Source organism: Taudactylus pleione, unplaced genomic scaffold (assembly GCF_031769625.1).
Source record: "Taudactylus pleione unplaced genomic scaffold, aTauple2 ptg000086l, whole genome shotgun sequence".
NCBI lineage: Eukaryota > Metazoa > Chordata > Amphibia > Anura > Myobatrachidae > Taudactylus > Taudactylus pleione.
Window position 1 is genome coordinate 19707451 of NW_028284488.1, and position 13772 is coordinate 19721222.

At 44.8% G+C, this 13772-nt stretch overlaps 1 protein-coding gene across 3 annotated transcripts in view; it reads right to left on the reverse strand.

The window, feature by feature from the left end:
• Nucleotides 1-13772, reverse strand: part of UPF2 (UPF2 regulator of nonsense mediated mRNA decay) — a 124746-nt gene that overhangs the window by 97219 nt on the left and 13755 nt on the right. For all 3 annotated transcript variants that reach the window (XM_088468764.1, XM_088468762.1, XM_088468763.1), the window contains 3 exons: nt 13280-13426; nt 5663-5766; nt 1143-1228 (listed from right to left, as the gene is read on the reverse strand). In XM_088468764.1, coding sequence (XP_088324890.1) covers nt 1143-1228; nt 5663-5766; nt 13280-13426 — 337 coding nt within the window. The remainder of the gene's footprint in view (nt 1-1142; nt 1229-5662; nt 5767-13279; nt 13427-13772) is intronic.

Below are 13772 nucleotides of genomic sequence, written 5' to 3' on the forward strand. Positions count from 1 at the left end.
ATTGTGTACATATAGGCATACAAGCATAGTGTACATACATAGGCATACCAGCTGCAAATATATAAGCCTACGAGTATAGTGTACAGTAGCCGCAGGGGAGAAGTGTAGCCGTGCTGTGAAGTGCAGGAGAATCTAGCTGGCCCTGCAGATGGATGATGCCTTGTGCATCCCCCGCTTAAGGCAGGGTGCGTAGTCCATGCTGCTGCCGGAGAGGAAGGGCAGCAGTGTAAGCTCCGCCCCCTCCATTTCCACAAACCCTAGACCTGGAGTACTTCCCAGTGTCGGGGAAAACTCCGGCCAAGCCCTCTTCACCAGGGCAGTCTGTCAGCGTGCGCGCACCCCCTGCGTAAATTGGAGGGGAGCCGCCGCTAAAGCACGGCAAAATGGCGGCCGTCATCCGGGACGGCTCCCTCTGCCGGCACCCTCTAACAGGGTGACCGCGGGCGCTGGTCCTCGGCGGGCTCAAACGGAGAACGGAGTGCAGATCACAATGAGCTGCCACACTCAGGCTAGTTTACCTAACTAAAAAGTAAAAAATAAATATTACAACTAAAAACTAAAATCGAAGCTACAATAACGAACTGCGTAGCAGCCCAGTAACATTGTGCCCTCACTCCTCAGGTACTTAAAGAACACTGGAATTGCAGGAGGGAGGAGCTTAAGTTTTAAAGCTCCAGCTCCAACCTATAATCCCCATGGTTTAGTGTTCCCCAGCCTTGCTGCAAGAGAAATGGGAAATTACCTAAATCTTTTTTTTTTTTAAATTTCAAATGAGACTAGCCAGGGGTGACCACTGTCTCCTCCATTTTGGAGTTAAAAATAAAAAGTGCATATTGCTTTAAGTATGCACATTTTAATAACACTCACATGTTAATTAGGTGTATTTTAGCAAAACACTTTTTTTGTATGATGTATAATAACATTTGATCAGAAAATACTGAATATATCTGCTTTAACTTCCTCTGTTGATAGAATTTCACATTCTATACCATTGCACCTACCCTTGGTGCATATTGCCAAGTAAACAATTTGGCTCTATGCTGCCTAAATTAAAGTGCACTTATATTGCAAAGCTAAACATGAACACCAACACATGGCTTCTGAAGACAAATATTAAATACTAATCGTGCATTTAGTTTTACCTTTGTCTGGGAACAATGAAAAGTGCTCGAACCAGTTTTCTTCTGTTTGCTTTGGTGTTCATATTCATACAGAAATCCATTGCAGCCTAAAATGTGTAACAGCATAAAACAAAGATGTCATATTACATCTAGTGGAGACTAAAAGCCACAAATATAAGCATTTAAATAAACTATGAACATTTAGATCAGAGATCAGTAGACATGATTCTGTAAAGAATATGTCCCATACAGAGTGACTAAAATGAGGGTTGTGTCATGCAGATGTTCCTGACAAAAAGAGCAGCAATTCTAAAGCTACACTCCAGTAGCGGCACATAATATTACATCTGAACTACTGTTTCCCTGTTACACAAAGTTATAATAATGTATACACTGCTTTGATACCTCTAGTGGTTCAGCAAGATAAAGAAAGCTAAGTCCCTACTGGAGTGTTTAAACAGCTTTATAACTTCATGTTTACAAATCCCTGCATGACATCCCTAACAAAAAAAAGACACAAATGTATGCGCAAAGATAAACTACCTAAAACCCACAATCCTTTTCAATATACCAGAAGTATGAATAGGATTACAAGGTTTTATGCACCGATACAAGATATAGATATTCACAATGGGCGTGTAAGTAATAATTTGATGCAAATAACTGAATGTAGTTAAGGTAGAACTGATATGGGACAAATACAGAGATATGTAGGAGCGCTAGTTTGAATAAAGACAATTCAACTAAGAATACAAAAAATGTAATGACAATAAATATATAAATTAAGACAAAATCAACAAAGATATCACGTGAACAATCTGTGCAATCCTCAGACCAATCTAATTGGACACCAATATAAGCCAGCTATTGCTGGAATAATGTATCTGTGCAATTTGGATACAAGGTAGGGTGAAAGATCCTGAGTAATGTAGCAATAAACAATGTATGGGTGATGAACGTGTCTGTCCCAATGATATAGAAACAACAATTAGGGATAAGTGCTGTAGAGAGCTGCTGTATTAACTCGGGCAATTTTCCACTATGCCAGAGCAATGTGCAGATGGTATGAAGAGAGGGTAACTCTACCGCTGATTGCGGGAGTGTAATTTGCGTAAGTGCAAAAAAATTACCAGTATATTCTCCAATGTCATCCTAGCCGAATGATGGCAAACACAGGCTCTCGTGGGAGGTAGCGCTCTAACCGCTTGTCAGCGGGAGATCGGCAGTGCTGTCAGGCTGGGAGCCGATAGCCGGTTGCTCCAAATAGCCAGGGGCACTTCACCTGTGTGTGTACAGTCCACCTCCACAAGCTAGTGAAACTTCCTCATACGAGGGACAGCACCCAAATGGCAGTATAATGATGGTCTGCTACAAGCCAGTGGAAATCCTTGACGCGTTTCTCCGGGCTATCAAAACCCCGGTTTCCTCAGAAGGCATGCCTTCACACAGGTGAAGTGCCCGGCTATTTAGAGCAACCGGCTATCGGCTCCCAGCCTGACAGCACTGCCGAACTCATGCTCCCGCTGACGAGCGGTTAGAGCGCTACCTCCCACAAGAGCCTGTGTTTGCCATCATTCGGCTGGGATTCTTGGACATTGGAGAATATACTGGCAATTTTTTTGCACTTACGCAAATTACACTCCCGCAATCAGCGGTAGAGTTACCCTCTCTTCATACCATCTGCACCATGCTCTGGCATAGTGGAAAGTTGCCCGAGTTAATACAGCAGCTCTCTACAGCACTTATCCCTAAGTGTTGTTTCTATATCATTGGGACAGACACGTTCATCACCCATACATTGTTTATTGCTACATTACTCAGGATCTTTCACCCCACCTTGTATCCAAATTGCACAGATACATTATTCCAGCAATAGCTGGTTTATATTGGTGTCCAATTAGATTGGTCTGAGGATTGCACAGATTATTGTTTACGTGATATCTTTGTTGATTTGTCTTAATTTATATATTTATTGTCATTACAATTTTTGTATTCTTAGTTGAATTGTCTTTATTCAAACTAGCGCTCCTACATATGTCTGTATTTGTCCCCTTTTTTTAGCAGGTAGCAGACCCTGCTTGTTAGGAGCTGCCAGTCTGGATACACATTGTGTTTTTGGTTGAACAGCGCATTTTTGTATTTTTCTTAGAACGGATATGGCACTCAAAAAAAAACAAATTGACCAGGTATGTAGAAACTTAAAAAAAAAAAAAATCACAACATAAAAAGCCTTTACTAGCTTATTTTATTAGAGAACGTAGCACTGTGGATAAATTCTAACGCTCCATTCTATATAAAGGAACACTTTGTCTGACAAGCGATAAGAACTATTAACAACAAAGACAATTTGCGAACAGAGGAACATTTATCATTACCAAGCCACATTAAACCAGGTTTATAGAGTGCACAGTAATTCAGAAGGTTAAAAAAGGTACACTAATGAAATGCTCTCTAATGGCCAAATTTAATTAGCCCCATTAATTTAACAGTGGTGAAAAAGGGTGGTTAGCCTCGGGCTTTAATGCCTGGAGCTACTGAATTCCAGCCTCTTTTTTCCCCCCAAGCCCGTCTTTAATGACCGTTAAATTAACGTGTTAACGGGCGTTAACACATAGAATCTGTGATAAGTTCAGGGCCCTATGCGTCAACAGGGTCACAGCACCCGTTAACACGCTCTTTAACGGGGAATTGTTCTCGGGCCTGATGAGACCTGACAAAAATCCTGTGTAGCCTGTGAGCTGTCTTCGAGGCTAAATTGAATAGCCACAGGGGATCAATTAGTTTACGGTAAATTACTGCAGCTAATTGAATTCCCCCCATAAACAGGTAAAAGTCTGGCGTCTGTTTTTGCAGGTTTCTATAATTGAGGCCTCTCAATTGTGCAAGGCAGCGAGTGCCAGAGACTCAGGAGCCGCAAAGCTGGAGCTCCAAATGAATGAGAGATTCTAGGCACTACTTACTCTATAGTTATTCATCTGCAGATTGAATTAACCTGGTGGGAGACTAAAGGTGGGTACACACGATAGCAATACATCTGCAAATTGAGTGATCTGCAGATGATGGTCGTTCACACACACTGAACGACCATCATCTGCATGCGGCAGCGGGTCGGGCCTGGGGGCGGGTAGGGGGCACAGCCTAATCGTGGCACTCGTGGCCACACCCCCCTTCAAAAAAAGAAAAACCATTTGCTGCGCGCTGGGGAGGAGGGCGCTGTGTGCCCCTCAGCTCAGAGCACAGGCAATGGGGGGCGCGATCAGTGTGATCGCTCCCCCCTTGATCGCTCCACCCCTTTGGCATAGGAGACTTTCCGGCTGCTGCTTTAGCAGCCTCGGACAGTCTCCGAGTGTAGCCCAGCACACAGCAGCGTGTGCTGGGCTGCTGTGAACCTAAGAGGGAGGGGGGGGCGGTGCCGGACGTTAAGTAAACTTGATCATTAAAAGCCTTGAGGGAAAGAACTAGCAGAGTTTTTTAGATGGCCGCGAGAACGGAGAGTCAGATATCAATAACCCACTTTGTAGCAATCTCCTTCAGGAAACGGGACACAACTAAAAATATAACGAGACACAGATTATGGCTCCAGGAGGTGAAAATGAACCCAAGTTAAAACTGATGTACCCAGGGGTATAGCCTGAAGTAATGAAGTCAAATTTACTTTGTGTGTATCCTCAGGATGTCATTCTATAGTCCATGGTGCTGTGTACTCCAATAAAACAAGCAAGGAAGGGAAATCTATTTACATCTTAAATAAACTGTATTATGTTATCATAACCATTGTGTGTAGTCCAAACCTAAAAACAAAAACATCATAAATAAAAATATCAAAACTGAGGCTGTAGCATTCGCTACAAATTGTGCACAGGATATATAATGTGACATTCCAAGGTGATAAGGTACAATGGGAACAGCACTGAATAAAAATGCCAAGTGCAAAGAAGCACAGGTAAACTGAGAAAACGCTGTTTGGTGAAATGTACATCACCATGTAATACTAACCATTTGTTTTTAACAAAACAGCATTTATGAAGTGAGGCTTTTAAGAAAAAGTTTTTCTACCATATGAAATTTCAATTTTAAATCTATATAGGCCATGAGACAAATGGTGAATATATCAAACAACCTATAAAAATCCTCACTTAATATAATATCTTAGTAGATGATGCCATTATTTCACTTGTTTCAACATTTTCACACATTCTTCCCATTGTCCAAGCTTTATAATGTTATCCTGCGTAAGTCAAATGCAAGCAGGCCATTCATGTTCTCCCCGCAGTCACAATGTTGTAATTACAGACTCATACAGGCAATGGAAAAGGGATAACTCAGATTTAGCTTTATAGAATGGTCTAAAGCAGTTGCAAAATCATAACAATTATTTGTGGTTTGGTGCACGGAAACATTTAGGTAACTTCATCCAAGCTTATGTGTTGCCATCATTGAAAGAGCCAAAGTAAGTCACTTAATTGCCTGCAATCAATCAATATGCTGTATATACAAAAAATAGTTTATATAAGAAAAACAAGCAAATCTGAAAATTGTACCTTATCTATCAGATCACGGTTAACACAATTGGGCAACTGCTGGATGAAGGCATCAACAATGAGTTTCAAATGAGACCCGGTGCTGGCTTCTTCATCTTCTTGCTCTATTGTAAAAAATGAAATGGATATGTTGAAAGTAACACCAAAATAAATGTTGCAAGCTGCAACAGACACCACTACTGTACATGATCAGGATTAAACTCGTTATCATGCAGTTATCAAAGAATAATACCAAGTATTGCACCTCAGTTTTGGAAACCAAAAGAACATAAAAGTATCAGGTATTTGTGATGAATTAACACGGATGCACAATTGAAAAGGTAGGCTATGGTGTGCACAAGCAGCACCTGGAAAGGCTTCTATCACCTCTGTTTGCAAGGGAAAACGTGATGACAGAAGCACAAAAGGGCATAGCTAACCGAATAACTGCCACAGAGTTCATTCATGAAACAGTGCTTCCAGTTAACATCATAGGATGGTATACAATTATCTCCGAACATTGTACGGGTGCTAATCGATCTCCTGGGGCTATCCAATTGGCCCGAAGTGCCGCCCCACCCCGGCACATATTGTGGGGTTTCTTCGGACACATTAGGTGCACAAAAACTGCAATTTTTTTGCCGCTGCAAAATGCGAAAACACATAGGTCTGTGAACTTATCACGGATCCGATGGGCAAAATTTACTAAACGGCGGTTTCTATTCTATTCTATTCTAAACCCCGGCGGTTTGGTTGCGGGTTCTATTCTGTTCTAAACTCCGGGGGTTTGGTGGCGGTTTTGTAGCGGTTTCTAAATGACAGCCCTGTTCTATTCTAAAATGTGTTTTGACTGTGGTTTGGCGGCAGTTTTGCTATCTGCAGATTTACTAAGGCCAAAACTGCTGGAAACTGCCATCAAAACACATTTTAGAATAGAACCTAGCCGGGGCTTAGAATAGAATAGAAACCGCCCCTTAGTAAATTTTGCCCTATGTGTTTTCGTCTGAAATATCATTATTTCAGACGAAATAGGAAAAGGAGAAAAAAAATAAAAAAAACCGCCAAAACCGGGGATAATCGGCGATAAATCCCAGTTTTTCGCGACTAATTGGATACCCCCCCATAGTGTTGACAAGGAGATTTATGTGCTTACCTGTTAAATCCTTTGCTTCGATTCCATAGGGGAGACAGGCTCTACGCTGGGTATAGGTTGGTGGGATGAGTTCGGGCACCACACAGTTAACTCCGTAAATCACAGGCCAGGCTCCCTCCTCCCCCTATACCCCGCCCCCAGCCACTTCAGTTAAGTTAACAAACCTAAGGCAAGGGAGTACGAAGGAGGAGAAGAAAGTCCGGCACGCACTCAGTTTCAAACACGCAAAAAATGTAAACCGGAGAACCGAAAGCAGAGCAATGCCAGGTGCGTCAGGGTGGCAGCCCTGGGTCCCCTATGGAATCGTGGAAAAGGATTTAACAGGTAAGCACATAAATCTCCTTTTCTTCTTCCCCCATAGGCGACAGGCTCTACACTGGGACGTCCCAAAGCTAATCCACCTAAGGGAGGGGAAGCTACTGGGCTGCACTGAGGACCCTTCGCCCAACAGCTGCATCAGAGGTTGCGAAGGTGTCAAAGGAATAGAACTTCAGGAACGTATTGGCAGCCTTACACAGCTCCGCAGAAGCACCACGTCGCACTGCCCACAAAGTTCCCAATGACAGTTGAATGTGCAGGAAGGTGCGCCGCAGCATAAGCATGGCAAATAGTCAAACGGATCCATCTGGCCAGCGACTGCTTAGTAGCATGCCAGGCTTTTTTGCGAAAGTCATACAGGACTAAGAGCATCTGTCCTACATAGGTCCTTTGTCCTGTCCACATAAATCTGGAGGGCCCGCACGACATCTAAAGGACGCCTCCTCCTCCGAAGAATCCGGAACCTGGAAAGAAGGAACCACAATCTCTTGATGTGTTAACCTTAGGAAGGTAACCTAGTCACATTCGAAGGACAGCTCTGTTGATGGAAGTGGATGGTTGATGAAAGAGTAGAAACAGAGAGCAACAGGACAATGCACTAAAGTCTGACACTCGTCGGGCAGAAGCTATTGCAAGGAGTAAGACAGTCTTCCAAGTAAGCCAACAAATGTCCACTGTATCCAAGGCCTCAAAAGGCAACGACTGACGGGCCCTAAGAACTAGAGACAGATTTCAAGGAGCCACCAGCAATCTGTCTCTGATAGAGAACCGAGAGAGATGAAATTTGTACTTCTAGTGAAGCAAGACGGAGACACAAATCCAGCCCCGCCTGGGGAGAGAGCGAGAGAGCACGAGCGAGAATATGAGCTGGGGTTAATTCCTAACCGAACACCAGTCAAAGCAAGTCCTCCAAACCCGATGGTAAATTCTACCTGAAGAGGGCTTATGGGCTTTGAGGATAGTGTTAATGACTGACCTGGAGAACCCCTTAACTCTCAAGGCTGATATGTCTCAAGAGCCACCCTGTCAAAGTGAGACGGGTCAGATACGGATGAAAGCAAGGGCCCAGAGACAGAAGATCTGGCCGCAGTGGAAGACGCAGAGGACCGAAGATGGAGAGGCCCTGTAGATCCGCGTACCACATCCTCCGCAGCCAATCAGGAGCCACTATGACCACTGTGCCGCCCTCCAACTTGAATTTGCGGAGGACCCGCGGAATTAGAGAGATTGGAGGGAAGATGTACAGGAGCTGAAAGGTTCACTGAAACGCCAGAGCATCCACCAGAAAGGCCACCAGATCTCTGATGCGAGAGCAGTACCTCAGAACTTGGCGATTGTGATGAGACGCCATCATGTCAATGTCAGGCAAGCCCCAGCAAAGAACCAAAAGATGAAAGACTACCGAATGCAGGGCCCATTCGCCTGAATGAACGTCCCGGCGGCTTAGGAAGTTACTTCCCAATTTTGTACTCTGGGAATGTAAACCGCTGACAGTGACAGAAGATGCCTTTCCGCCCAAAGGACAATGCGGCTGACTTCCCCCATGGTGGCACGACTGCGAGTACCGTCTTGATTGTTTATGTAGGAGACAGCCGCCATGTTGTTGGACTGTACCTGGACAGGGCGACTGCGTAGAAGAGGCAAAGACCGACACAGGGCCCTGTAAACCGCTCAGAGTTCCAGAATGTTGATCGGCAATCGAATCTGAGCCGCCCACTGATCCTGAAAAGCCTGCTGGCAGGGCACTGCCTCCCACCATCGAAGATTTGCATCGGTGGTAAGGAGGACACAGTGCTGAACCCAAAAGATACAACCCCTGGTCAGATGGGACCCCCTGGAGCCACCACAAGAGGAAGTGACATACCTCCAGAGAGAGAACAATCATCTGAGACCTGAGCTGCAGATGAGATTTGTCCCACCGGGCTGGAGTCTCAAATTGAAGAGGCAAGGAAAGAAACTGAGAATACTCCACCATGTCGAAGGTGGAGACCAGAGAGTCCAGAATCTGCATGAGTGAATTAAAACCAAGCAGTGATGCAGGAACAAATGAATCTTGGACTATAAGTACCGAAACTTGCCTGCCGGGTGAGCCCTGGAGTTCAGCAAGGTTCCTAAAAGCACCATTTCCTGAGAGGGAGTTAGAGAGGATTTCTTCCAATTGATGACGCATCTGTGAGCCTGGAGAAGATCCATCGTGATCTGAATGTGCTCCCTGAGAACCTGCTGAGACTGGGCCAGTAGAAGCAAGTCCTCAGGTAGGGAAAATTTGGATTCCCCTATTCCGAAGATGAGCTGCCATGACCTTCGTGAAGACCAGAGGAGCCGTGGAAATTCCAAATGTCAAAGCCCGAAATTGGAAATAATCCTACTGGACCACAAACCTGAGGAATCGCTGATGACGGAGATGGATGGGAACATGCAAATAGGCATCCTGGATGTCTAAAGAGGCCATGAAGTCTCCCGGCTCAATGGCTAGGATAATGGAGTGAAGAGATTCTATTCGGAACTTGGGAATCCTCAAATACCTGTTGAGAAACTTCAAGTTTAGAATTGATCAGAATGACCCACTTGGCTTGCGGACCAGAAACAGACTGGCATAGAAGCCTGTGTCCCGCTGAGTCACAGGTATCCGAACAATTGAGGCCAGACGAGAGCGTATCGACTCCCTCAAGGCTTCTGCCTTCTCCTGGTCCAAAGGAAGACCTGTGGAAAAAAACTGGGTTGGAGGATACTCCCAAAAGGCGTAAACCTAGGAGACCACCCCCTCTTACCCACGTGTCCTCCGTAGTCGCCTTCCAAATTTCAGAAAAGAGAAGAAGTTGGCCTCCCACACTCGCGTCCCCCAGGTAGATGCCCCGCCCGGTCATGCAGCAGGCTTTTCGGCTGGCTTAGCAGCCGGGCGTCTGGTAGACCAGGGTTGCACACATGTTGGTTTAAAACCCTTGGTAGCTGAACCCTGGGACCTAGAGAACAACAAGCCCTTGCCTTTAGCCTGCAGACAAAAGGATCGAAAATGAGAAGATCGCGACCTAGGAGCTGCCCCGGAAGGGAGAAAGGCTGTCGTAGACGCCACCACATCTCCCGAAAAGGAGAGAGCTTAAAGGGCCTTTTTAGAATCAGAATCCGCATGCCAGGAACGAAGCCAGAGAACTCTTCTAGCTGACACTGAAGAAGCCGAAAACCTTGGAAGGATATGCTCCACGAGAGGAAAAAAAAAGATCATTCCTGTGAGTACCTAATGTAAGGCCATCCTCGAAGGAGTCTGCCCAGCGACCGATAAACCTTGGCAGCCCAGGCTGAGGCAAGAGCCAGGCAAGCTACTATGCCTGCATTCAAGTAAATAGACTTAAAATAAGGCTCCAACTTCCTATCCATCAGATCCTTAAGCGATGCCGTGTTAGGAAGAGGAAGGGTAATATTCTTGACCAGGCGGGCAACATGCGCATCGACTGGAGAAGGAGACTCCCATTTAGACTGACTGGCAGCCGGCAGAAAATAAAAGAAAGTAATGAACTTACAAACCAGGAAGCACCTATTAGGGTGGGACCAAGCCTCCGTCAAAAGGTCCTCAAATTGCGCTGAAGAAGGAAATACTGAGACTGCCTTCTTTTGCAGTTTAAAAGACTAGAGCACTAGATACGGGGGCCGACTCGGCATCCTTGATTAGCAGGACTGCTTTGATCAAGGAAACTACGTTTACTTGAGGCTGGGAATCCTCCGGAATAGAAGACGACTGCACATCAGAGGCAACAGAAACGTCTTCCTCCTGGTCGCAGGGAATATTAGAGAGTCAGATTCAATATCAGACAAGGGTGCAAAGCTGTCTCTTACAATTAGAAGCGCGCTACCTGTCCAGCATCTGTCTAAAAGACTCAGACACCTGTGCCAACCCCTGAACTGACTGCGTAAAGGATTGCATCCAAGGAGGCTTCATAGCAAAAGGCAGCAAAGTGGATGGCATCACATAGAGGAGCAACCACAGGGGCTGAGAACCTATCCACTACCTGGGATAACGAAGAAAGCCAAGCAGGTACCTGGCTAGCAGGCGCAGCTGAAGGGGCCTCTCCTGTAAAGCTGTAAGACAGAAAACAAAAAGAGACCATTGTGGTCCGGAACCTGTGAAGAAAACATAGCAGTACAAGCCCTACAATTACCCAACATAGAAGCATCCACCTCCTTGGGAGCTTTACCGCTGGAAGACATAGTATAGAAATCCAAGGAGAACCACACACCAGAGCAAGAACTGTGATGTGCAAATAAAGGCAGAGTAGAGAATGTAAATGCACCACAAACAAATAAATAAGTGGGACAATGCAGAGACTGAGATTATGGAAAGTACATTAAAAGCCACACACTCAGTAACATTCAGTGCAAAATAAGAAAAGCAGTAAGCGCTCAACAAACCAGCCCCAAAAGGGGACGAAGGAGCAATATGTATAACCTGACTACTGAGGGCGAGGAACACAGGGAGACCAGGAGCCTGCACTCTCCAGAGTCAAGCTGAAACTGCAGGCACTCAGAAAATAGCTGTCCAGCATCTTTGAGGAGGGGAGAGAGGAGGAGGAATGACTCTGGAACAGACTACCTCTTATGAGGGAAAGCGTCCAGGGGCGGGGGAAGAGTCAGTGGGGAGAGCCTACCTCCCCCCTTCTGGCATGGACCCCAGGGCAGTTGGCCACCAATGTGCACAAAGCCCCGCTGCCCTGGTGGTCTAGTAGGGATGCGGAGAGGACCTAGGTCCCCACTGCCAGCAACGCCAGTGTCTCCCATACCGGTGGTGAGCAGCTTTCCCCCTGCTGCGCAGGGTGCAAGCTCCCTCTGAGACTGGAGCTCCAGCCGAAGACACTAGCCCAATCGCCAGTGCCACGGCGGAGCAGAAGCACGGGCGTCCTCTAGGAAAAAAATAAATAAAAAGTAAATAAATTATATATTTAAATAACTAGAGCTGTACACCAACAAAAAAACTGAAGTGCCTGTGCCTGGGGGCGAGGTATAGGGGGAGGGAAGACCCTGGGCTGTGACTTACAGAGTTAACTGTGTGGTGCCCAGAACTCCATCCCACCAATCTATACCCAGCGTAAAGCCTGCGTCCCCTATGGAGGATGAAGAAATAATGAGTTTGCAATAATGAGCTCAAAATTCTATCTGTGCCTGTGGATTTCATCAAAATGATCATTCTGTAGAATGACTAATTGTAAAGTTGTGCTAAAAGCCTGAAAACCAGCATATGGTGTTCTACTGACTCCCCCCTAATGTGGGCAGTTTTCGAAATTGCCAGCAGATCATAAAAGTACTTCTAGGCACAGCAGAAAATTATAATTATAACCAAAGTCAGAGCTGGTTTCTTTGGAAAACAGGCCTGGGAGCAAATGTAACAATTCTCAACAGGTGCAGTGAAGGAGTTAATATGAAAGATGATATATTAATCTAGGTTGGCACAGGTTCCCTCTATCAGGCACACGATATGCCCAACACATTTTAGCTGTATAATAGATATTGGAACCAACAATTGCTAATATGTTACAGCAATACGAACAGTGTTCTAGAACAAGAGTGGCCATCCCGACTACTAACAGTTTCCCAGACCAAGTAGATGATGTATTAATTTTAAAAGATATAGTGCATTTATTCCTAATTGACACACATTCTAAAGAACCACAGGTAATCTGGAAAACATGAATTGTTAGGGGTCTTTGAGGACCAGTTTGACCACACGTCTTCTAGAACACTGTCCCAGGCGTGCTATATTACAGGAACCAATTCTAATGGCTCTGGGCAGGTGTCTTGAGTTAATGGAGTTAGGAGAAGGATTGGTTGAAATACAGTTCTCTGATGGGGCATAAGTGGAGAAAAAGCACATGCTGTTTAAAATACGTCATGCACACACACTAGGCAATTTGGAGGAAATTTCAACTGTATAAAGGTCATTAGTTGGTCATTGTTAATTATTCTACTGTTACCTGCAGGATGCATTACCCGGCTCCTAAAAATATTTGCAGGCCTTACAGATTAGCTAAATGATTTTGGACTCCTAACTTTGAACAGATTTGTCAAGGTCTTGAATGAAACATATTAAGTTAGCTGCCATGGTCAGCAGAATTCTCTCCAGCCTACTTGAAGACTCAAATTAAACATTTATAATTTCAAGGACTGTTCAATCATTTTACCTTGCTCATCGAGAAGTTTTTTAGTGAGGTCTTCCGCTTCCTCAACACCTTCCAGCTCCATTGTATCATCATTTATATCCAAAGTCTCCAATTCCAATTCTAACTCCTCAGTCGTGGATACATCTCTTTCTTTACTATCCTTGGAATCTGACATTGAAAATAAAAAAAGTGTCAATAAACAGCATGCCAAATAACAAGCCCATGCTTGTGGGGTGGGGTAAACATTGTTAGTTTAATATGTTCTCTTTCCAGAAATCTGACAGACATCTCACATATACATAAAACAATTCAAAAGCATTTACAACATCAGCAATCGCATCTCCAGAGCAATCATTAAATTAAAGTAAAACAGTCATATGGGCCACGAATAGACTGAAGTCTTAAATCAAGCCAACTGAGAAAAGTAGCAATATTAACCATAAATGTATCATCTGCATAATCAAATAAAATCTGTGTACACAAGGTAGCGCAGATGTAGAACGCTAGTCTCCAT